The sequence below is a fragment of the Oncorhynchus masou genome, chromosome 27 (genome assembly GCF_036934945.1).
Source record: "Oncorhynchus masou masou isolate Uvic2021 chromosome 27, UVic_Omas_1.1, whole genome shotgun sequence".
Taxonomy (NCBI): Eukaryota; Metazoa; Chordata; class Actinopteri; order Salmoniformes; family Salmonidae; genus Oncorhynchus; species Oncorhynchus masou.
The window spans coordinates 51,919,460-51,942,703 of record NC_088238.1 but is presented as its reverse complement, the minus strand read 5'-3'; the positions used below and the strand labels follow the sequence as shown (position 1 = coordinate 51,942,703).

Genomic DNA, 23,244 nt, shown 5'->3' with positions numbered 1-23,244 from the left:
GTGTGGTGAGGTGTAGCCTCTGGCAATGCAACAATATAACCTATAGTACAATGTCCTGAGGCCTGTCGGTCAAGCTCCCCAGCAAATAGAAAGACTAACCATTTCACTCAGAGACAATTGAACAGGTGAAACTGAATTTGACAGTTTGTCATGGAACTAAGGAAGTGTGGTAATTCACAGTAGTTGACACCTGTTTGGCCTTTCAGCTCTCTATAGTGTTGTCTATAACAATGTTCTAACCTTTGTGCATCGTTAAAACCAGCCTACTGTGGACGTGACCAGTGTAGTGACTTACTGTTGTTAGACTTGAGGTCACGATGGATGACAGGAACGATGGCCTCTGTGTGCAGGTAGAGCATCCCTCTAGCAATCTGTACTGCCCAGTTGACCAAGACGTGCGGCGGGATGCGGCGCCCAGCCAGCGCACGGCTCAGCGGGCCACCGGATGCGTACTCCATGATGAGGCACAAGTTGGGTTCCTGTAAGCAAACCCCTTTGAGGGCGATGATGTTGGGGTGAGTAAGCATGGCAAACAGCCGGGCCTCCTGACGCACGTTCTGGGCCGTCACGCTGATGTCCTCGTCTGGGTCCTGGCGAGCCGCCTTCACGGCCACCTCCAGCCCACCTCTCCACGTACCGCGATACACCTTGCCGAAGCCGCCGACCCCAATGACCTCCTCGAGGCTCAGTTCCCTGAAATCCACGGCCTCGGGTTCGAACTCCCCCACCCCCACTACGGCTGGCCCAAGCTCCCCAACCACGCCGACTCCATTGCCCTGCAGTTTCCCATATGAAGGAGGCTTGAAGGAGACATAGTTTGAGGGAAAGATGCCCACTTTGTTGTTGACCTTGCCCGCCCACCAGCCCTCGTCACCGGATATCTCAGAGTCCAGCGACAGGACTTCCACCAGGTCTCCTTTGTGGAGGGTGAGCTCGTCTTTACCGGACGCCTCATAGTCGAATAAAGCCGTCCACACGGGATTGGTGAAGGTCCCTTTTTGTGATTGTTCCAGACCTTTCCAGTTCGACAGTGGGCCGCGGGTAAAAATGTTCTTCAGCGGCTCCATGGAGCCACAACGAGCAGATGTTCAGACACTGGGTTTGATTCTGTATGGTTTTGAAAAGAAAGTACAATAATGTACTTTATTGTGCCTCTCTCCCGTTCGTCTGTGTCTAGTTGGCTCATCAGGGACCAATGAAATTTGTTCAAAGACCTGGCCAACAGGAACACAACCGTGTTCAAAGACAACAGGATAAAAAATGTCTCTCATGGACTGCATATGTTTCCATTAGAGCTGGCAACAATCAAACAGAGGCCATGGATGTGACCAGTCCTACCAAATGTGCCAATGTGTAAAAAGGCAGAATTGTCTCCATAAAACCAATTTCTACTCGATTGTTGTGGTATGGTTTCTCAATGCGTGGTTTGAGCACATAGCTCACTTAATTACTCTATTACTATACCACAAATTGTCACATATTGACCAATGATTAGGTGCTGCTTCTTGAGATATGAAATAAAGGTGAACTTATTCAACTATAGCAAAACCACGACCGTGTAGAACACGGGATGGATCACATCATACCAAAATGAGCATCAGGTGGTTGTAGAATATCCAGATCATTGGACAATAAGAACCCATCGGAAGAGTTCAACTCCGTTTAGCTGTCCATTTTGAGTTCTGCATTTTTAGCCATGAAGTGCGGTGGCCACCATAAGCAGGAAGCGCTGAGAAGAGGAGAAGAATAGCAGGAAAGGCGCATTTAGTCCTGAGAACCCCGTGCTTTACAACACGTTTCAAAGCTTACCAACTCGCCCTAAACCATGAGCACGAATAACGGTGTCTGGACAAAACTTCTATGCGTTCTGTCAACAAATCCGGCACCTGTTTGCGCAACTGTATCCATATTTGCTGTCTTGCCCGGTGGTGACATACAATGTCTCAATTGTACACGTATGTATTTTCAATAAGAACTTGACATCCACCTCGTTCGCAACAGTAAGAGTTGTACAAACCTGCTTAGGAGTCTACGTTTTCTAAAAGAGAAACGCACACCAAAAACAAATCCTGTATTGTGCGTAACGATACTTTAGTGCCAAGCCCTGGCAAGCTCGTCGTTATTATCAATGTCATAATTAATGCATAAATATTTGTTATCATGTCCCCTCTTCCTTAAGCAGTCTTCCCTCGTCCCGTTCTCGAACCACTCTACGTCTTTGCTTACAATCAAAGAAGAGGGTGGGGTTTAGAAACTTTTTCCCAACAGGAAAAGAATCAGGGGTGTATTCATTACTTATTGCAACAGAAACAGTTTACCGTTTAAGAACCAAACGGAAGCAAACAGAGCAAACGGAACAAATCGGGGAGGGACCTACCTGAATTTGTCCAATAGAAGCTCTCGTTTTCGTTGCAAAACTTTTCCCGTTTGGAGTAAACGGTTTTGTTGCAATAGACGAAACGTTTTGCAACAAAATCGGCGAATATACCCCTGCTCCCAGATTAGAGAAACAACGCAACAACTCGTTCTGGTCGAGAGAGGATGGAGTAGGCAGTAATATGCGGACTAATTCCTAATATCCGTGTTCTGCATTTGTGGTTTACTTGAATATCTGAGTGCCAAATAAATACACATTTCGCACAAGGGAGCCTTATTGTCATTGGGCCGCTAATTGTTATGGGCCAAGTGTCACAACTGGATGAGGTTATACACTGAGTGTACAAAACATAAGGGACAGCTGCTCTTTCCGTGACATAGACTGACCAGATGAATCCAGGTGAAATAGGGATTTTTAAGCCTTGAGACAATTGAGACATGAATTGTGTATGTGTGCCAGTCAGAGGGTGAATGGGCAATACAAAATATGTAAGTGTATGTTGGTAGGTGCCAGGAGCACCGGTTTGAATGTGTCAAGAACTGCAATGCTGCTGGGTTTTTCACGCTCAACGGTTTCCCGCGTGTATCAAGAACGGTCCACCATCCAAAAGACATCCAGCAAACTTGACACAACTGTGGGAAGCTTTGGAGTCAACATGGGCCAGCATCCCTGTGGAACACTTTTGACACCTTGTATAGTCCATGTCCCAACGAACTGAGGCTGTTCTTTACCTTGGGGCAAATTAGTGGTCCGGTCCAATGTGAAAATGTTGGCATATAAACATCGTCATTGAGTTCATAAGGCCTATAATGGGTTACATAGTCTCAAATAATATTGTGGTTGATCATACAGTCATATGAAACAGGGATAATTGTCCTTGTCATTACTGTAGTGTAGATGGGGGAGGGGGCACCTTTGCCGTGTGCTGCTATGTGGAAACAGTGTTGGTCTTTAATAGCTTCCCTGCCTGTGGTAGGTGCTTGTTGCTCCGCTGCTTCCTAAAGTCAACTCCCCCACCCATGCATCCCCTATCCCATTTATCGAGGCGACAGGTAGCCTAGCGGTTAGAGCGTTGGGCCAGTAACCGAAAAGTTGCTGGATCAAATCCCAGAGCTGACAAGGTACAAATCTGTCATTCTGCCCCTGAACAAGGTAGTTAACCCACTGTTTCCCAGTAGGCCATAATTGTAAATAATAATTAGATCCTAACTAGTTAAATTTAAAAAAATGTATCCCCCACCCCATGCTACCCAGAACTGACTCATTGCTTGTGCAGGAAGGATGCAGTTGTTTTTGTGGCCTGGTGGCTAAGACAGGCCTAATGCTACATTTACAATATGAAAGCAAACTCAGAAGATAAGGAGGGAGGAGGGGAAGGGGAGTAAACAGTGCACAGAGTGACAATAGAAAGAGTATTTCCTCTCTCAGTATCTAATCAAATAAACCTCTCCCACAGATCAGACCTGTGCTGGCCTGCACTTCAATCACCTTGCCTACTCTGTTGATGACATGGCCTTGACAGGCAAAAACACACATCAGCTATGGTGACAAACGGCCATTGTTTAAAAGTTTATACACGTCATAGGAGTACTGACAACTAATGCATGGTCGGCTTGGCCATTTCTTTTATCCATGCCTGAGAGTCTGGCACACCCCCCAGGAAGTCTTTGGAGACATGAAGGCTGTTTAGAGAAATATAGATTTTCCATATAGGAATGTGAAGCCAAGAGAATGTGGGTAGCAGGGTGGGGTTGAACACAAAGGACATTTTACACTACGGTGAAGCTGTGTGCAACGTTTTGCTTATGTGCCAATGGAATTCAGTTCATTGCCAGTTTCAATGGACTCAATAGCAAATAGCTTATAGCATCATGGCTTGTAATGTCACAGAATTGTTTGGTAAAACATCTCATGCAGTTATGTAAAACAAAATTAAAACAATTGAAAAAGTTAGCAGTGTTTTATTGAAATCTGAACTTTATTTCACCCATACAAAATAAAAAGAATGTTAAAGTTTACATACAGCATCAAGTTTAACTGCCTACCTTTAAACATTTCATATCAAGACAGACACAGACATTAAAACAATCTAAAAAGAGATAAAGAACAACACGTAATACAAAGGCTAATTTTATTCCAAGTGGGGGGGAGGACTGTACGATATCTTCTTGAAAACAAATTATAGGTGAGAAGGGGTAGGGGTTTAACAACTTTAAAAACAAAGTTATGCTTCAGGAGCGTCACAGTATCTTTCAGATAAGAATAGCCAGCACAGACACTTTTGTCTTCAAGAGATGTTTTTTTTTTTTTTTGCGGGTGGGGGTACAAAACAACACATTTCATGTCATACCTCCAAAGTAGTGACTTGTCACCCAAATTTCAAATGAACAAACAAGAACATCCAATTGGAGTTGTAAACATTAGCATAATTACATTTCAATATGGTTGAAGTAAGCTAACGGTCAAGGTCTTCATGAGGATAAATTGTCATAAAAAGTTTAATTAAAAAGGGAAAAAAATGCATTGACAAGAATTCATAACCTTTCGTAAAATACATCTCCTTACCCATTTGTTGAGGGCCTATATAGCCTAACAATCAAACTAGTTGGAGAGGATGACCTGCACTCTGCCAAATTCATGATAATCCTCACAGACAATAAACCTCATCTCCTTTTCCTATAGGTAAGTGCTGATCACTTTTAAAATATGACTTACTGCTGCTCTGAAATCATCAAGTAGGTGTCTGTGTGTACAGTATTCTATGAGGCTGTTAGGCTGCGCAGGGGTTCGGTTGAGATCCACAAACTAACTTGAGCAGACATTGAAAGCGGAAATGGAGTGATATGTTCTTTGAACACCAATGTCGCAAACAGAAAACACAGAGAGAGAATAACCAAAGTGCAAACTACAATGGGACTTAATAATCAAACCTGTCCTTGGGCTAGGCCAGAGCTTTTGACGCATCAACTGTTTTTTTGTGTGTGTAGTCCAAATAGAACGACCACCTGTCTTAAAAAAACAACCTGGTTCAAATTTTCTCCACAATAAAATAAGAAAAAAAATTATAATTAAAACATATTATACAACCGATTACTCTCATCTTCAGCGATGGCAGCTGTCATGTCTACGAGCCTTACTGACACTTGTAGACTTTTCCTGAACAATGAGCTGCATGTGAGCGTTTCCCCAGACCCAACTCTTTGTCAATGCAGCTAAACAAGAGAAGAACTTATGAGAAAATGAAAGGTAAAAAGAGCGGGGGGAGCTAAGAGTCATAGTCTTCATCGTCGTCGTCGTCATCGTCTTTGTGCGGCATGGATGGGGGAGGCGGGGGTGCGGTGCCCATCAGCGAGGGGTGGGGGGCAAAGGAGCCTAGGGACATGGCCAGGCCCCCTGTGCGGTGCCCATGTGGAGGTACTGAGGTGGTATGGTGTCTGGGCTGTGTCACACAACAGAGAGAAGAGTCATGTTCTGGATGTGGAAAACATTGTTGAAACGTTTTGTAATTGAGAAGTAATCATTGAACTTGTCCAAGTATCAACAGATTTTTACTCTACTGGACACCACCCAGAAAAGCGAATATCTGCTTCACTTCAGTGTGTGTGTGTATTTCAAGTTTTTATTGCCACGTGCACCAGTACAGTGAAATGCCTTTCTTGCTTTCTCTTTCCCAACAACACAGTAATCAATATCAGTAGCACAAAGAGTAGAACAAAAACACAAGTGAAATAGAAATAATAACAACAGTAGAAAGTAAGTAAGCTATATACAGGGTCAGTCCCAAAACCATATTTACAATTTACAGGGATACTGGAGTGGCAGGCAGTGCGTGTTTACCTGTGGAATCGGGATTGCGGCTGCAGGTTTGTGCTTGACTGAGAACCGTCCTCCTCATCCCCATCTGTCTCGCTATCCTCAGAGTCATCCTGTTCTCATGTCAACAAAAAGCTAAATAAGCCACACTCTTCCCTCTCAAAACTCTTCCCCATCACACCTGATATAACTTAAATTGGCCACCTAGCCAAACTAACTAACATTTCCCCCAATACAAGGTTACTGTTACCGAAGGTAAGGTTGTGTTTCGTGACTGCCAAATGAAAGGTCAACACCGACCTCTTGCTCCGACTCTGTGTCTGATAGCTTCTTGTCTTTTCCCTTGGAGCGGGCTCCTCCGTTCTTGCGGCCTGACCCCGGCTTTCGACCTCTGCAGGACACCAAGTAAGAACACAAAGTTAAGAATTCATAATTCACATTTTCCATTGACCAAAACTTTAGGGGGCAATCAGTCGTATCCTATCCAAGTCAACAGTGGGTATCATTCAGTGTCCGTTACCTGCGTGCACTTTTTTCCCCCCCCTCTGCGTGATTCTCCTCTCCCTCGCCCTGCATGTCTGGCACTGCTGCTACCAGGTCCTTCAGGAAGTCAAACTGCTGCTCCAGCTCAATGCACTGTTTTCTGCACACAGACACACATTGTTTAAAACATTACTTTCCCAGAGATCCAAAAGCACTGATAGGCAAGAATGCTGACCATTACGATCTGCAGTCCTACTAACTTGTGTGACCAACACTGATAACTGAATAAATGACTTACAAGTGTGACGTTGTCATTGTTTTTGCGTTCCGGGACTGGGTGACTTGACAGGCTTTCGTCAGGAGAGACTCCAGGAACAGCTCCAGAGCTCGTGCTGGTGGTTGAATTAAGAAAAGGGAAAAGTAGCCACTAACCGACAGGACCAGGCAGCATGTTTTCTTGTCTTCAATAACTCAATTACAGTTAGATATTTCACAACTACTCAAGAGTGAACACTAGACTGTTACTAGGCCAACAAACCCTCAAAACAGTGTGTCAAATGAATTTCATTCAACTGCACAACACAATCTCAAACAATTACCCTATAAGCTAAATCTCCATATTGTCAATGGCAAATAAACACATTTTTGAAATGCAGTTACTTGAAACATGCAATGAAATACAGCCAGGTGAAGCGCTCGGGCCTGATAAGGATACATATGATGACAGGAACTGCGGCAGCCACTTTGCCTATCTCTTCATCAGTCTGCATTATCTTCTTAATCCTGGCCTGTAATAGGAATGGGAAAACGTCAGTGAAAGAGCGCTTTAAAGATTATACCGCTATTAAGCATTTGCATGACTGTACTAATCGATCAATCAATCAACCACACATGAACAGCACATTGACAGTGGTTAGATGACAAGGAAACTAGGCTACAGACAGCAATGGCTGAATGTGCAACGCATAGGCCTAAACTTACCTTTGTAAAACTGACTATCCTACCGATCCTCGACTTCGGCGTTGTCATCTACAAAATAGCTTCCAATACTCTACTCAGCAAACTGGATGCAGTTTATCACAGTGCCATCCGTTTTGTTACTAAAGCACCTTATACCACCCACCACTGTGACCTGTATGCTCTAGTCGGCTGGCCCTCGCTACATACTCGTCGCCAGACCCACTGGCTCCAGGTCATCTACAAGTCCATGCTAGGTAAAGCTCCGCCTTATCTCAGTTCACTGGTCACAATGGCAACACCCACCCATAGCACGCGCTCCAGCAGGTGTATCTCACTGATCATCCCTAAAGCCAACACCTAATTTGGCCGCCTTTCGTTCAAGTTCTCTGCTGCCTGTGACTGGAACGAATTGCAAAAAAAAATAAAAAAAATAAAAATAAAAATAATTCGCTGAATTTGGAGACTTATCTCCCTCACCAACTTCAAACATCTGCTATCTGAGCAGCTAACCGATCGCTGCAGCTGTACATAGTCTATTGGTAAATAGCCCACCCAATTTACCTACCTCATCCCCATACTGTTTATATTTATTTACTTTTCTGCTATTTTGCACACCAGTATCTCTACCTGTACATGACCATCTGATCATTTATCACTCCAGTGTTAATCTGCAAAATTGTAATTATTCGCCTACCTCCTCATGCCTTTTGCACACAATGTATATATCTCTTTTTTTCCTACTGTGTTATTGACTTGTTAATTGTTTACTCCATGTGTAACTCTGTGTTGTCTGTTCACACTGCTATGTTTTATCTTGGCCAGGTCGCAGTTGTAAATGAGAACTTGTTCTCAACTAGCCTACCTGGTTAAATAAAGGTGAAAAAAAATTATAATAATAATAAAACCCAGAGTTTCCCAAACTTTGTGCACATTTTGTTTTTTTGCCCTGGCACTACACAGCCAATTCAAATAATCATCAAGCTTTGATCATTTGAATCAGCTGTATAGAGTTGGGGCAAAACCCAAAACATGCATCCCTTGGGGTCCCAATGACAGAGTTTGTGAAATGCCGGCCCATCTGTTTGCAACACCTGAGGATTTAGGTAATGAGCAGAAGTCATGCAGAGAGTAAAATGGTGACAATCTTGATAGGTAGCTCATAATACCACACTAGAACTGGGAGCTAGTTGTTTGTTATGGTGACGATTATATCATCTACAGGCCTATTTCTTTTGAAGCTGTACCTGTTATTCTACTACCAAGTTCACCTAGCTAGAGACCACTTGGTTTCAGCCCAGTCTGTTTTGGCTCATCTCAAGACAGGGAGGTCATCTACAAAGCCATCTAGCTACCTCACTCCCTCTACTGCACCTGCTGTCTCGACCTCTGAATGCTGAGCTATGAAAATGCCAACTGACATTTACTCATGAGGTGCTGACCTGGGATTATTATTTGACCCTGTTGGTCATCTATGAACATCTTGAAGAACAATCTGGTACTAGTGGCCATTTACTTTTTACTTTTATCATCTCTACCTTCTGGGGTGGCCAGAAGAGGACTGGCCAACCAGAGCCTGGTTTCTCTCGAGGTTCCAGCCTTTCTCGAGTGTTTCCTAGCCACCGTGATTCTAAAACTGCATTGCTTGCCCTCTGGGGTTTTAGGCTCGGTTTCTGTATAAGCACTTTGTGACAACTGCTGATGTAAAATGGGCTTTATTAATAAATGTTCATTGATTGACTGAGTGAGTAGCGGCAGCGGGTATCATGACATTCATAGGGGGACTGGTTTGCTGACATCCTCTTATTTTCCATACAAGATGTGTCACTTATTTTGATGCAAATCCCAACCTAACATGGTAATACTGATTTTGGTCAATAATTAATCCAGGTCTCTCAGCACAGATGGCAAGCTTGCAAATAACAATGACCACGCTAGACAGCAATGCATTTTTAATGGCCACCCTCGCCTAAATAGTGGCTGGCTAACTCGTTACCACATTAGCTAGATAACATGTCGAACGATACAGCTCTTGCTAGCTAGCTACTAAGTAACTAGTTAGTTTTGTCTTCTTGTATTGCAAACTAGCTAGCAACCAAGGCCAAATCCCATTCATGGGTGCACTGTTTTAGCAAACATTAGCAAGCTACTTAGCAAACGCGTTGGCAGTCCCAGCTCATATTTAGCTAGATCATTACCGTTAGCTAACTGATTAGCAAACAAAGTATCAACTTACCGGAGGGAATCTGGCGTTATATTTCTTCTTTTTGCTGGGCATTATTGAGTAACCGTGCTAGTTAACTTAAAACAATCTTCAATTGTGTGTTATTATATGTCCCTCCAACACGCACCTAAGTGGGTACCTATCGTTGGCTCCTAGCTAGCCTAGCACGTAGCAACGTCGTCTTCTCGAGATGTTCCGCAGGGTCTCCCGGTCCGTAGGACTCTCGCCTAAGCCTGCACACTGTCTGGTCTGGTCAAATAGACAGCACGCGGGTTTGACATAATAAACAAACACAGATTGATTATTATCAAATGACTGCCGTGTTGAGGTAAAATGCAACATTACAAGCTATACATGACAAAAAGCTAAAAGTGCATGATACAATTGTAATGTGGCACTATATTGGATCACTCCGTCCGTGCGGCAGGATACACCCCGAGTAAGAATTTCAGATTAGTCTGGTGTACCGGGTAGTGCTGCGGCTGACACCCTTAAATAACTGTCGGCGCACTACTTCCATCTCTTCATTTTCTCGTCTCATTCCAGCGAGGATTCGTTTGGTAAGAGTTATATGTTAGTGTATAAGTGCATAAGTAATACCCGCAGCTATGCAATAGCTTGGAGCAGCTAGCTATCATTTCCATCATGGTGCGCTGCTGTCCCCCCACTCGGTTTAGTTTGTGCTATCTCGTTTGGTTTTCGTCCTTGTTTTTATTACTAACCTGAGCGATACTTTATTTGGTATATCCAGTATTGTGGTGCTGAAGGTTTGTCTTAGTTGTCTGTCCACCAGAACCCCCCCTGGTCATAGCCCTCGGGTTCGGGGACCGCGCCTACCCCACAACATCCGGATACGGTATGTTTAATTTCGGCGGGCATGCAGTTCTCCCTGAGAATGAACTAGGTGTCACAAGGCGCAGTTATCTTGTCTAGACGCATGTGTGTGTTATGTAGCACTATATTGAATCACTCCAGTGTGGTATTATTTCGCGCGGCAGAATACAGTCCGAGTAAGATGCTTCAGTCCAAACACATAAAAGACACCAACTGGCTGCATTCCAAACACAGCACACACTTTCCCCCGTCAGCCCTCAAATTAAGTGGACACTTACGATAACATGAGGCATTATGAGTTGACACTTGCAGGGCAAGGTGCAGAGGGAATTCATTTTAAATGGTCGACCTTGGCCTAAAGTTAGTCCCACGGATGTTTTCATTCATCATGGAACCACCAGTAGCTGTGTGATTTTTTTTTTTATGCGCTCAGTCAATTTTGATTGTATTTCATGTCATGGCTAGGTGGCAAACCATCCGACGATATCAGGTAAATCGAAAATTACAATGTGTGTTGTCAAGGAAAGTTGTATGTGCTAGCTAGCATTTCCAAAAGCTAAACAAACGTCATTACGTGTTTGTGCATTAATAGCACAATCTTGAACTTTAGATTCGTTTTTACTTACAATTGTATGGTGACTTGATGTTGGTTTTAAGTTTTGGGTGACTTAATCTTCAAATTGAATTATGGAACGTTTTAGGCCCTGAAGTGAACAGTATCTTACACTCTATCACAAACGAGGGCTGAGGGGCCAACTTCCCTTGCTTGGCTAATTGTTTGGACCGGTGGAAAAGAGGATTCCCCCAAGGGTAAGTGAAGGGTTTGTCTTTTACGCAATTGGAATGCAGCCAGAATTTCAGATTAGTACCAGGTAGTACTGGCTGACCCTCTTCCTTTTATTGGCTCATTCCAGAGGATTTGCATGGTAAGAGCTGTTAGTGTGGAAGTATACCTGCAGCCATTCAATATCTTGGACCAGCTAGCTAACTATCCTCTCCATCAGGGTGCTCTGCTGTCCCCCCATACGGAATGGCTTGTGCCATCTAGTTTGGGTTTTGTCCTTGTTTTTAAAAAACTTGAGACAGTGTACTGACCTGTGCGACACTGTTTTGTCTACCAGTATTGCAGCGCTGAGGGTTCGTCTTAGTTGTCTGTGACTTGTCTGTCCCCGGAACCCTCCCGGTAATAGGCTTCGGGGACCGTGTCTACCCTGCAAGATCGGGAGACTGTTTGTTTCGCTCTGGCGGGCTTGCAGTTTTCCCCTGCGTGAACTAGGTAATGCAAGGTGCACTGTTCCATCCTTCACAGGGCGCAGCCATGTTGCCTAGACTCTTGTGTGTTCCACGGTGAACGAGCTATGCAAAGTAGCTAGCTTAACGAGAGGTGACCATTGTAGGACTAAGCACAGTTATAAACACACTTTCCTGAAGTCCTGCCAACCAGCACCCCCACGTATAAAGCAAGAAATAAGCTATAAACGTGTGAGGTAGAATGCCATGCCCCTTCATGGTCAGGCAGTTGACACAGTTGGCTTAAGTTTTCCACACTGAAAAACTACAGCCATTCAGCTCGCCTTCAGATAATGAGACTAAGTATGATACTGTAGGTCCCATTCTATACTATTGTAACGTGTTTACTATAGACACAGTAATAATACTTCTGGCTTCATTTTCCAGTATTGAGCTAAATTTGTTAGCCCGGCCATAGTGAGATTACACTGGTGTTTTTTTTGTTTATTTTTAAATGTAATTGTTGGGTTGTGATAGTTTTTGTTTCTGTTTTACAGTAATCTATTACACTTAAGGGTTTCAGAGTGTAGCTGTTTTTACTATAGTTCTGTTGCACTAATTTACAGTACACTGTAAATACCCCTTAATTGAAACAACTATCAGTTTTTCCAGTGTGTAGCTGGGTTTACTATAGTTTTTCTGTTGCACTACTTACATAGGTTACAGAGTAACTATGCTAGTTTCCAGTGACTATCCTAGTTTCCCTTAACTCACTTTTTAGCTATTACACTGCCATGTTGCAGTGTGTAGCTAGGGTTATTAGTTTTGTTGTACTTACAGTTAACACGAACTCTTAGCTTCCACTGGAAACAAACATCTCAGAACTATTACACTGAGTGTTTCAGTATATACTGTGCCTTTAGAAAGTATTCAGACCCCATGACTTTTTTCACATTTTGTTACGTTACGGCCTTGTAAAATGCTTAGGAAATTGTTTTATTTAAAAAAATCTACACACAAAACCCCATAATGACAAATGAAACAGGTTTTTAGAAATGTTTGCAAATGTATAATTTTTTTTATTTTTAAACGATACCTTGTTTACATAAGTATTCAGAACCTTTGCTATGAGACTTGAAATTTAGCTCAGGCGCATCTTGTTTCCATTGATCATCCTTGAGATGTTTCTACAACTTGATTGGAGTCCATCTGTGGTAAATTCAATTGATTGGACATGATTTGGAAAGTAACACACCTGTCTATGAAGATCCCACAGTTGACAGTGCATGTCAAAGCAAAAACCAAGCCATGAAGTCGAAGGAATTGTCCGTAGAGCTCTGAGACAGGATTGTGTCGGCACAGATCTGGAGAAGGGTACCAACATTTCTGCAGCATTGAAGTTCCCTAAGAACACAGGGGCCTCCATCATTCTTAAATGGAAGAAGTTGGGAACCACCAAGACACTTCCTAGAGCTGGCATGCCCGGCCAAACTGGGCAATCGGGGGAGAACCGAATCGGGGGTGACCAAGAATACGATGATCACTCTGTTAGAGCTCGAGAGTTCCTCTGTGGAGATGGGAGAAACTTCCAGAAGTACAACTATCGCTGCAGCACACCACCAATCAGGCCTTTATGGTAGAGTGGCCAGATGGAAGCCACTCTTCAGTAAAAGGCACATGACAGCCCGCTTGGATTTCACCAAAAGGCACCATGAGAAATAAGATTCTCTGGTCTGATGAAACCAAGATTGAACTCTTCGGCATGAATGCCAAGCATCACATATGGAGGAAACTTGGCACCATCCCTACGGTGAAGCATGGTGGTGGCAGAATCATGTTGTGGGGATGTTTTTTTTTCAGAGGCAGGGACTGGGGGACTAGTAAGGATCGAGGGAAGGATTAACAAAGTACAGAGATACTTGTTGAAAACCTGCTCCAAAACGCTCAGGACCTCAGACTGGGGTGAAGGTTCACCTTCCAACAGGACAACAACCCTAAGCACACAGCCAAGACAATGCAGTGGTGGCTTCGGGTCTCTGAATGTCCTTGAGTGGCCCAGCCAAAGCCCGGACTTGAACCCGATCAAACATCTCTGGAGAGATCTGATCGGACGACTGTGTGATCACGCTGTCCGTAGCCAACGTGAGTAAGACCTTTAAACAGGTCAACATACACAAGGCTGTGGGGCCAGACGAATTACCAGGACGTGTGCTCCGGGCATGTGCTGACCAACTGGCAGGGGTCTTCAACATGTCCTAATTGAGTCTAATACCAACATGTTTCAAACAGTCCCTGTGCCCAAGAACACAAAGACAACCTGTCTAAATGACTACAGACCCGTAGCACTCATGTCCGTAGCGATGAAGTGATTTGAAAGGTTGGTAATGGCTCACTCCAACACCATTATCCAAAACCTAGACCCACTCTAATTTGCATACCACCCAAACAGATGCAATCTCTATTGCACTCCCCACTGCCCTTTCCCACCGGGACAAAATAAACACGTATGTGAGAATGCTATTCATTGACTACAGCTCAGCGTTCAACACCATAGTACCCTCAACGCTCGTCACTAACCTAAGGATCCTGGGACAAAACAACTTCTGCAACTGGATCCTGGACTTCCTGATGGGCCGCCCCCCAGGTGGTGAGGGTAGGTAAACACTTCTGCCTTACTGATCCTCAACACTGGAGCTGCCCCAGGGTGCGTGCTCAATCCCCTCCTGTACTCCCCTTTCACCCACGACTGCATGGCCAGGCACGACTCCAACACCATTAAGTTTGCAGATGACACAACAGTGGTAGGCCTGATCAACGACGAGACAGCCTATAGGGAGGAGATCAGAGACCTGGCCGGGTGGTGCCAGAATAACAACCTATCCCTCAACGTAACCAAGACTAAGGAGATGATTGTGGATTACTGGAAAAGGAGGACCGAGCACGCCCCCATTCTCATCGATGAGGCTGTAGTGGAGCAGGTTGAGAGCTTCAAGTTCCTTGGTGTCCACATCAACAAACTAGAATGGTCAAAACACACCAAGACAGTCGTGAAGAGGGCACGACAAAGCCTCTTCCCCCTCAGGAAACTAAAAAGATTTGGCATGGGTCCTGAGATCCTCAACAGGTTTCTTCAGCTGCAACATTGAGAGCATCCTGACTGGTTGCATCACTGCCTGGTACGGCAATTTTTCGTTCTCTGAATGCAAGGCACTACAGAGGGTAGTGCGTACGGCCTAGTACATCACTGAGGCTAAGCTGCCTGATATTCAGGACCTCTACACCAGGCGGTGTCAGAGGAAGGCCCTAAATATTGTCATAGACCCCAGCTACCCCAGTCATAGACTGTTCTCTCTACCGTATGGCAAGCAGTTACCGGAGTGCCAAGTCTAGGACAAAAAGGCTTAACAGTTTTTACCCCCAAGTCATAAGACTCCTGAACAGGTAGTCAAATGGTTACCCAGACTATTTGCATTGTGTGCCCCTCCCAACCCCTCTTTTTACACTGCTGCTACTCTGGTTATCATATGTGCATAGTCACTTTAACTATACATTCATGTACATACTACCTCAATTGGGCCGACCAACCAGTGCTCCCGCACATTGGCTATCTGCATTGTGTCCCACACGCAAACCACGCTCTTACGCTACTGTTCATGTATGCATAGTCACTTTAACCATATCTACATGTCCATACTAGAGGTCGACCGATAATGATTTTTCAACGCCGATACCAATTTTTGGAGGACCAAAAAAGACGATACCGATTTAAATCAGTAGATTTAAAAAAATATATATATATATTTGTAATAATGACAATTACAACAATACTGAATGAACACTTATTTTAACTTAATACAATACATCAATAAAATCTATTTAGTCTCAAATAAATAATGAAACATGTTCAATTTGGTTTAAATAATGCAAAAACAAAGTGTTAGAGAAAGTAAAAGTGCAGTATGTGCTATGTAAGAAAGCTAATGTTTAAGTACCTTGCTCAGAACATGACAACGTATGAAAGCTGGTGGTTCCTTTTAACATGAGTCTTCAGTATTCTCAGGGAAGAAGTTTTAGGTTGTAGTTATTATAGGACTATTTCCCTCTATACCATTTGTATTTCATTAACCTTTGACTATTGGGTGTTCTTATAGGCACTTCAGTGTTGCCAGTAACAGTATAACTTCCTGGGCTCGAACCAGGAACGCAACGACAACAGCCACCCTCGACGCAGCGTTACCTATGCAGAGCAAGGGAAACAACCACAGGCTCAGAGCGAGTGATGTTTGAAACGCTATTAGCGCGCGCTTACTAGCTAGCCATTTCACTTCGGTTACACCAGCCTCATCTCGGGAGTTGATAGGCTTGAAGTCATAAACAGCGCAATGCTTGAACAACGAAGAACTGCTGGCAATACGCAAAGAAAGTGCTGTTTATATGCAAGATTATATGCAACGCAGGACACGCTAGATAATATCTAGTAATATCATCAACCACGTGTAGTTAACTAGTGATTATGATTGTTTTTTATAAGAAGTTTAATGCTAGCTAGCAACTTACTTTGGCTTACTGCATTTGTGTAACAGGCAGTCTCCTTGTGGAGTGCAACAAGAGGCAGGTCGTTATTGCGTTGGACTAGTTAACTGTAAGGTTGCAAGATTGGATCCCCCCCGAGCTGACAAGGTGAAAATCTATCGGCCTGCCCCTGAACAAGGCAGTTAACCCAACGTTCCTAGGCCGTCATTGAAAATAAGAATTTGTTCTTAAACTTTTGAAACTCTGGGGGCGCTATTTCATTTTTGGATGAAAAACGTTCCCGTTTTAAACAAGATATTTTGTCACAAAAAGATGCTCGACTATGCATATAATTTGATAGCTTTGGAAAGAAAACACTCTGAATTTTCCAGAACTGCAAAGATATTGTCTGTGGGTGCCCTAGAACGGGAGCTACAGGCAAAACCAAGATGAAACGGCAACCAGGAAACCAGCAGGATTTTTGAGGCTCCGTTTTCCATTGTCTCCTTATATGGCTGTGAATGTGAGAGGAATGAGCCTGCCCTTTCTGTCGTTTCCCCAAGGTGTCTGCAGCATTGTGACGTATTTGTAGGCATATCATTGGAAGATTGACCATAAGAGACTACATTTTCCAGGTGTCCGCCCGGTGTCCTCCGTCGAAATTGGTGATTCTTTTTCAGCTGCTGGTATTTTTCCATGCGATTCTGAGGGGAAAGCAGGCTTCCACGAACGATATATCAATGAAGAGATGTGAAAAAACACCTTGAGGATTGGTTCCAAACAATGTTTGCCATGTTTCGGTCAATATTATGGAGTTAATTCGGAAAAAGTTGTAGGTGACTGAATTTTCGGTTCGTTTCGGTAGCCAAATGTGATTTTTCTCCTACACAAAGACGCTTTCAGGAAAAACTGCACATTTGCTATGTAACTGAGTCTCCTCATTGAAAACATCCGAAGCTCTTCAAAGGTAAATGATTTTATTTGGTTATCTGGTTTTTGTGAAAATGTTGCGTGCTAAATGCTACTCAAAATGCTAAGCTAGCTTAGCATACTCTTACACAAATTAGTCAATTGCTATGGTTCAAAAGCATATTTTGAAAATCTGAGATGACAGTGTTGTTAAGAAAAGGCTAAGCTTGAGAGTAGGCGCATTTCATTTTATTTGCGATTTTCAGAAATCGTTAACGTTGCGTTATGCTAATGAGCCTGAGGCTTTATTCACGATCCCGGATCCGGGATGGGGAGTTTCAAGAAGTTAAGACCCAACCTTCTCTTCAGGCTGGGGGACCACTGGCATCTGGACCCGCATGCTTCGGGCTTGGCCTCAGAGGCGTTAGTGGACCAGTCTTGGCCTTCAGGACAATGTGGTGAATGCGTTGCAGAGCGCCATGGTTTCTTCCACCAATGCGTCGTATGAAATGTGGTGGGGCATATTGTGTACCTGGTTTGAGAGCAATATGTGCAAACGGTTTTGAGTCACAGCTTGATCTGGAATCCACATTTGGTGTATTCAGCTGTCATGAAAGGCCAAGTGGGACCCATGGCCCATCGACGTCAGTGTCCAGCAATGGCCCGCTCGGTGTCAAACTGGAACGTTGACGTGGTGCTGTCAGTGCTTGCTAAGCCACCCTTGAGCCGCTAGAGTCGATGATTTTGAAGCACCTATCCATGAAGATGGCATTCCTGTTGGCGATTACTTCCACTAAGAGGGTGAGTAAACTTCATGCCTTTTTCAGTGAGCACTGAATGCATTTCAGAATGAGTCCAGACAAGGAGTTTCACCCTCCGTCTTAACCCCTCATTCTTGACGGAAGGTCCTGTTTGACAGACATGTGAACCGGCCCTTACATTTGTCAGCAAATGCTCTTCCTGCGGCTTCTGCTGTAGTGGCGCATTCTACTATAGGACTTGCAACATCATTGGCACTGCTGCAAGGAGTTCCCCTCAATGACGTATGCTTTAGCCAGTTGGGCATCATCTAGCAGCTTTTTCTAGTTACTATTGAGTCATTATTGCGCTTTGCTTGGTGTTGCCTCCGTTTCCCTGAGTGGGGATGGAGGGATATAGCAACTGACTGCCCTGAGCTCAGTCCTACCCTTACCTAGTTCACTGATTTTTTTTAATCTTGTATTGTGATACCATATTGGAGTGATCCAATATAGTGCTATATAACAAAGGTTATTTGAGCTATTGGATCACTCACGTCCTCTCTGATCTACAGTGCTTCAAAGCGGCAGTTACTTATGGGGGTCAGCCGCAGCACTACACAGGACTAATCTGAGATGATTACGCAATGTATCCTGCCGCGCGGAAGGGTACCATATGGGAGTTATCCACATAAATGGTTACACTTATTACACATAAGAGGGATCCACATGTAACCTTCGTTATTTTTCTAATAAACTCAGCAAAAAAATGTACGTCCCCTTTTCATGACCTTGTCTTTCAAAGATAATTAGTAAAAATTCAAAACTTCACAGATCTTCATTGTAAAGGGTTTAAACACTGTCTCCCATGCTTGTTCAATGAACCATAAACAAATGGAAGATTTGGAAAAGTCTGTCCTCATTCAAGTGCTGAATGTTTTTTAGCCTTTGCAAACTTTGTGTGCTTGTGTCACCTTTCCATGGAATGGCCGCTAAGACACTAATGGCTTACAGACGATAGGCAATTAACCTCAAACTCCCCATCCCGGATCCGGGATTGTGACTAAGCCTCAGGCTCATTAGCATAACGCAACGTTAACGATTTCTGAAAATCGCAAATAAAATTAAAATAATGCGTTTGCTCTCAAGCTTAGCCTTTTCTTAACAACACTGTCATCTCAGATTTTCAAAATATGCTTTTGAACCATAGAAATTGACTAATTTGTGTAAGAGTATGCAAAGCTAGCATAGCATTTTGTGTAGCATGTAGCACGCAACATTTTCACAAAAGCCAGATAACCAAATAAATAAAATCATTTACCTTTGAAGAGCTTCTGATGTTTTCAATGAGGAGACTCCCAGCCACATACCAAATGCGCAGTGTTTCCTGAAAGCGTCTGTGTGTAGGAGAAATCGTTCCGTTTTCTACATTGCGCCTGGCTACCGAAACGAACCGAAAATGCAGTCACCTACAACGTGAAACTTTTTCCGGATTAACTACATAATATCGACCGACACATGGCAAACGTTGTTTGGAATCAATCCTCAAGGTGTTTTTTCACATATCTCTTCATTGACATGCAGTTCGTGGAAGCTTGCTTTTCTCTCTGTGCCCCATGGAAAAATACTGGCAGGTGACTTTTGCGCACCAATTTCGGCGCAGGACACCGGGCGGACACGTGGTAAATGTGGTCTCTTATGGTCAATCTTCCAACGATCTGCCTACAAATACGTCACAATGCTGCAGACACCTTGGGGAAACGACAGAAAGGGCAGACTCATTCCTCTTGCGTTCACAGCCATATAAGGAGATCATGAAAGACAGAGCCTCAAAAATCCTTGTCATTTCCTGGATGCCAAGTCATCTTGGTTTTGCCTGAAGCTCACGTTAAAGGGCACGCACAGAGAAGATATTTGTATTTCTGGACACGTCAGTGTTTTCTTTCGAACAGTAGCAATTATATGCATAGTCGAGCATCTTTTTGTGACAAAATATCTTGTTTAAAACGAACGTTTTTCTTCCAAAAATGAAATAGCGCCACCATAAGTGTAAGAGGTTAAGGTCAGTAATGAGAACTTAGGACACTAAAGAGTCCTTTCTACTGACTCTGAAAAACACCAATAGAAAGATGCCCAGGGTCCATGCTCATCTGCGTGAACGTGCCGTAGGCATGCTGCAAGGAGGCATGAGGACTGCAGATGTGGCCAGGGCAATAAATTGCAATGTCTGTACTGTGAGGTGCCTAAGACAGTGCTACAGGGAGACAGGACGGACAGCTGATCGTCCTTGTAGGCCTGTTGTCAGGCAGGTCCTCACCAGACATCACGGGCAACAACGTTGCCTATGGGCACAAACCCACCGTTGCTGGACTGGCAAGGGGTAGCCTAGTGGTTAGTGTTGGGCTAGTAACCGGAAGGTTGCGAGTTCAAACCCCCGAGCTGACAAGGTACAAATCTGTCATTCTGCCCCTGAACAGGCAGTTAACCCACTGTTCCCAGGCCGTCATTGAAAATAAGAATTTGTTCTTAACTGACTTACCTGGTTAAATAAAGGTAAAATAAAAAGTGCACTTCACTGAGGAGTTGTGGTTTTGTCTTACCAGGGGTGGTGGTCAGATTTGCGTTTATCGTCGAAGGAATGAGCGTTACACCGAGGCCTGTACTCTGGAGAGGGATCGATTTGGAAGTGGGGGGGATTGTCATGGTCTGGGGCGGTGTGTCACAGCATCATCAGACTAGCTTGTTGTCATTGCAGGCAATCTCAATGCTGTGCGTTACAGGGAAGACATCCTCCTCTCTCATGTGGTACCCTTCCTGCAGGCTCATCCTGACATGATCCTCCAGCATGACAATGCCACCTGCCATACTACTCGTTCTGTGTATGATTTCCTGCAAGACAGGAATGCCAGTGTTCTGTCATGACCAGCGAAGAGCCCGGATCTCAGTCCCATCGAGCACGTCTGGGACCTGTTGGATCGGAGGGTGAGGGCTAGGGCCATTCCCCCCCCAGAAATGTACAGGAACTTGTAGGTGCCTTGGAAGAGTGAGGTAACAACTCACAACTCGCAAGAACTGGCAAATCTGGTGCAGTCCATGAGGAGATTAACTGCAGTACTTTATGCAGCTGGTGGCCACACCAGATACTGACTTACTTTTGATTTTGACCCCCCCACCCCCCTTTTGTTCAAGGACACATTATTCCATTTCTGTTAGTCACATGTCTGTGGAACTTCTTCAGTTTGTCGCAGTTGTTGAATCTTTTGATGTTCATACAAATATTTACATATGTTAATAAGTTTGTTGAAAATAAACGCAGTTGACAGTGAGGACTTATTTTTTTTGCTTAGGTACCGTTCACTAGGCTACATGCTATTTTGTATACAGCGTGTTTCAAAGTTTTGCTAGAGACATTGAAATCATGGAGACTTGAGCAGGCTTAAACTTTGCTAGCTGGTCAGCTACCTTAGTACAGAAATATTTCATTACTATACTGTAAGTTGCTCTGTTCATGCAAGTAAAATGTAAATACAGAGTTCTAAACATGTATCCATGCTAATGAGCTAGCTAGCTAGCTGTTTAACAAAGCTAGGCCAAAACAGTTATCTTTGGTTGTACGAGATCATTATGGGCTTTCCATGCTCTGTTGTATGCTTGTTCGGGATGAGTGCAAAGGCAGTGTTCTCATGAAGGTTTTATAACTTTTCATACTCAAACTAACATCCATGCTTATCTACAGGAGAATTGTGCACCAATTTGACCATTGCTGAGAACCCATCCCAGGAACCCCTTATTGAGATTCCACCATGGAGGATGTTCAGGTGGAGGAAGATGTCCCAAAGGAGGGGGCAGAGGTGGAGAACCCAGAGCCAATATCTGCAGAGACCTATGCAGCAGAGTCCATGGCTGCAGACATGGACCCCTGGATCATATTTGACTCTCGCAAAACGCCTGCAGCTGAGTTTGACGGCTGGCTGGAGACCAACAGGCCATCCCAGGTGGGGCGCTTTGGGGACGAGGAGGGTGGTAAGGGACCTGTGGGGTGGATTGCTGTGTTGGGCCCGGACCACTGCCCTGCCACAGGGGACATCACTGGACTCCAGGCGAGCTGGGAGAGGCTGCTGACCAGCGGGAGAACCATCACCTTCCAGACGGTGAAGGAACTGGCACTGAATCACGGGGTGCTCACCGGCAAGTGGCTGATGCACCTGGACTCAGGCTTCAAGGTGGACCATGCCTGGGAGTGTGTGGCCAGAGCAGCCCTGGAAGGGAAGATCTTCCAGACCAAGGTGAGCCCGCGCGATCCCAAGTCTGACCGTAAGCACGTAATCTGTTCCTATAACAAGGACTTCACAGACGAGAACGAGGTGATGAGGCTGGATGCAGTCATCCGAGCCACGGGGGTCAAATGCTCGCTGTCCTTCAAGCCGGATGTTTACACTTACCTGGGTATTTATCGCAACAACCGCTGGAATCTCTGCCCCACAATCTACGAGAGCAAGTACGACCTGGAGTGTGTGCCCCGACGTTCCCACATCGTCAACAAAGTCACCAATCTGGAGGTCACCTAGGAAAGGAGTGTGGGAGGATAGTTTGCTATTGCTAAACAAGCACTTAGCCTGACTCATGGCATGTGTCCAACACTATGTTGTTCAGTACTGTACTTCTGACTTGGGTTCAGTTAATTCCCCGAAGTATGGGGTTTAATATTTCTGAGTCCTTCCTATACATCTCGAAGCAGACTTGTCCATCGTGCTGAAATTAATTTCAGATAATTTCTTGCCATAGTTCATTAGTGTGCTTCAAGATTCAGATTATATTGTTTACATACAAGCAAATGTTTTACTACTTCAAATGTTTTAAATCAAGTCTTCAATCTACTTATTTGGTAGTGCGGCTGCCATCCACAACTCTGAAACTAGAGCTTGTCACTGGTAATGCAGTGACTGAATACATGCATGTTTTGTTGTGATTCTGTACATTTAACATTTACAAAGATGTCAAGGTATCTGTAATAGAAATGTCTTACCACTTTCATTGTTTGGCTTCTATGTTTTGTACTCAATGTTATCAATTACAACAATTGCCAAATAAATGTATTTTAAACATTATGTTGTATTGTCAGTTATCCTCTACAGGATCGGTGGGTTCCCCATGGAACGGTTGAGCTA

The 23,244-nt window shown here is 44.1% G+C and overlaps 2 protein-coding genes and 1 pseudogene across 4 annotated transcripts in view; 1 reads left to right on the top strand and 2 right to left on the bottom strand.

Annotated features, from left to right (window-relative positions):
* Window positions 1-2,220, bottom strand: part of LOC135516399 (mitogen-activated protein kinase kinase kinase 11-like) — a 50,755-nt gene extending 48,535 nt beyond the window's left edge. The window contains 1 exon segment of the mRNA XM_064940677.1: window positions 296-2,220. Within this exon segment, the coding sequence (XP_064796749.1) occupies window positions 296-1,067 (772 nt within the window). The 5' untranslated portion in view covers window positions 1,068-2,220.
* Window positions 2,221-4,318: 2,098 nt separating this feature from the next.
* LOC135516398 (dr1-associated corepressor-like) lies at window positions 4,319-10,271 on the bottom strand (annotated as a pseudogene).
* Window positions 10,272-10,330: 59 nt separating this feature from the next.
* Window positions 10,331-23,181, top strand: LOC135516397 (UPF0696 protein C11orf68 homolog). Of its 3 annotated transcripts, XM_064940673.1 has the most exons (3): window positions 10,421-11,178; window positions 11,390-11,498; window positions 21,813-23,181. In XM_064940673.1, the coding sequence occupies exon 3, from the start codon at window positions 21,880-21,882 to the stop codon at window positions 22,642-22,644; it is 765 nt and encodes a 254-aa protein (XP_064796745.1). In that variant the 5' UTR covers window positions 10,421-11,178; window positions 11,390-11,498; window positions 21,813-21,879; the 3' UTR covers window positions 22,645-23,181. The 3 variants fall into 3 exon arrangements, with proteins under 3 accessions (XP_064796746.1, XP_064796745.1, XP_064796747.1); XM_064940674.1 differs by lacking the exons at window positions 10,421-11,178; window positions 11,390-11,498 and adding an exon at window positions 10,331-10,414; XM_064940675.1 differs by lacking the exons at window positions 10,421-11,178; window positions 11,390-11,498 and adding an exon at window positions 19,943-21,058.
* Window positions 23,182-23,244: the final 63 nt, after the last annotated feature.

Bases quoted from the DNA above. Each gene is read 5' to 3' on its own strand.
- LOC135516397 (XM_064940674.1), top strand. From the start codon at position 21,880: ATGGAGGATGTTCAGGTGGAGGAAGATGTCCCAAAGGAGGGGGCAGAG.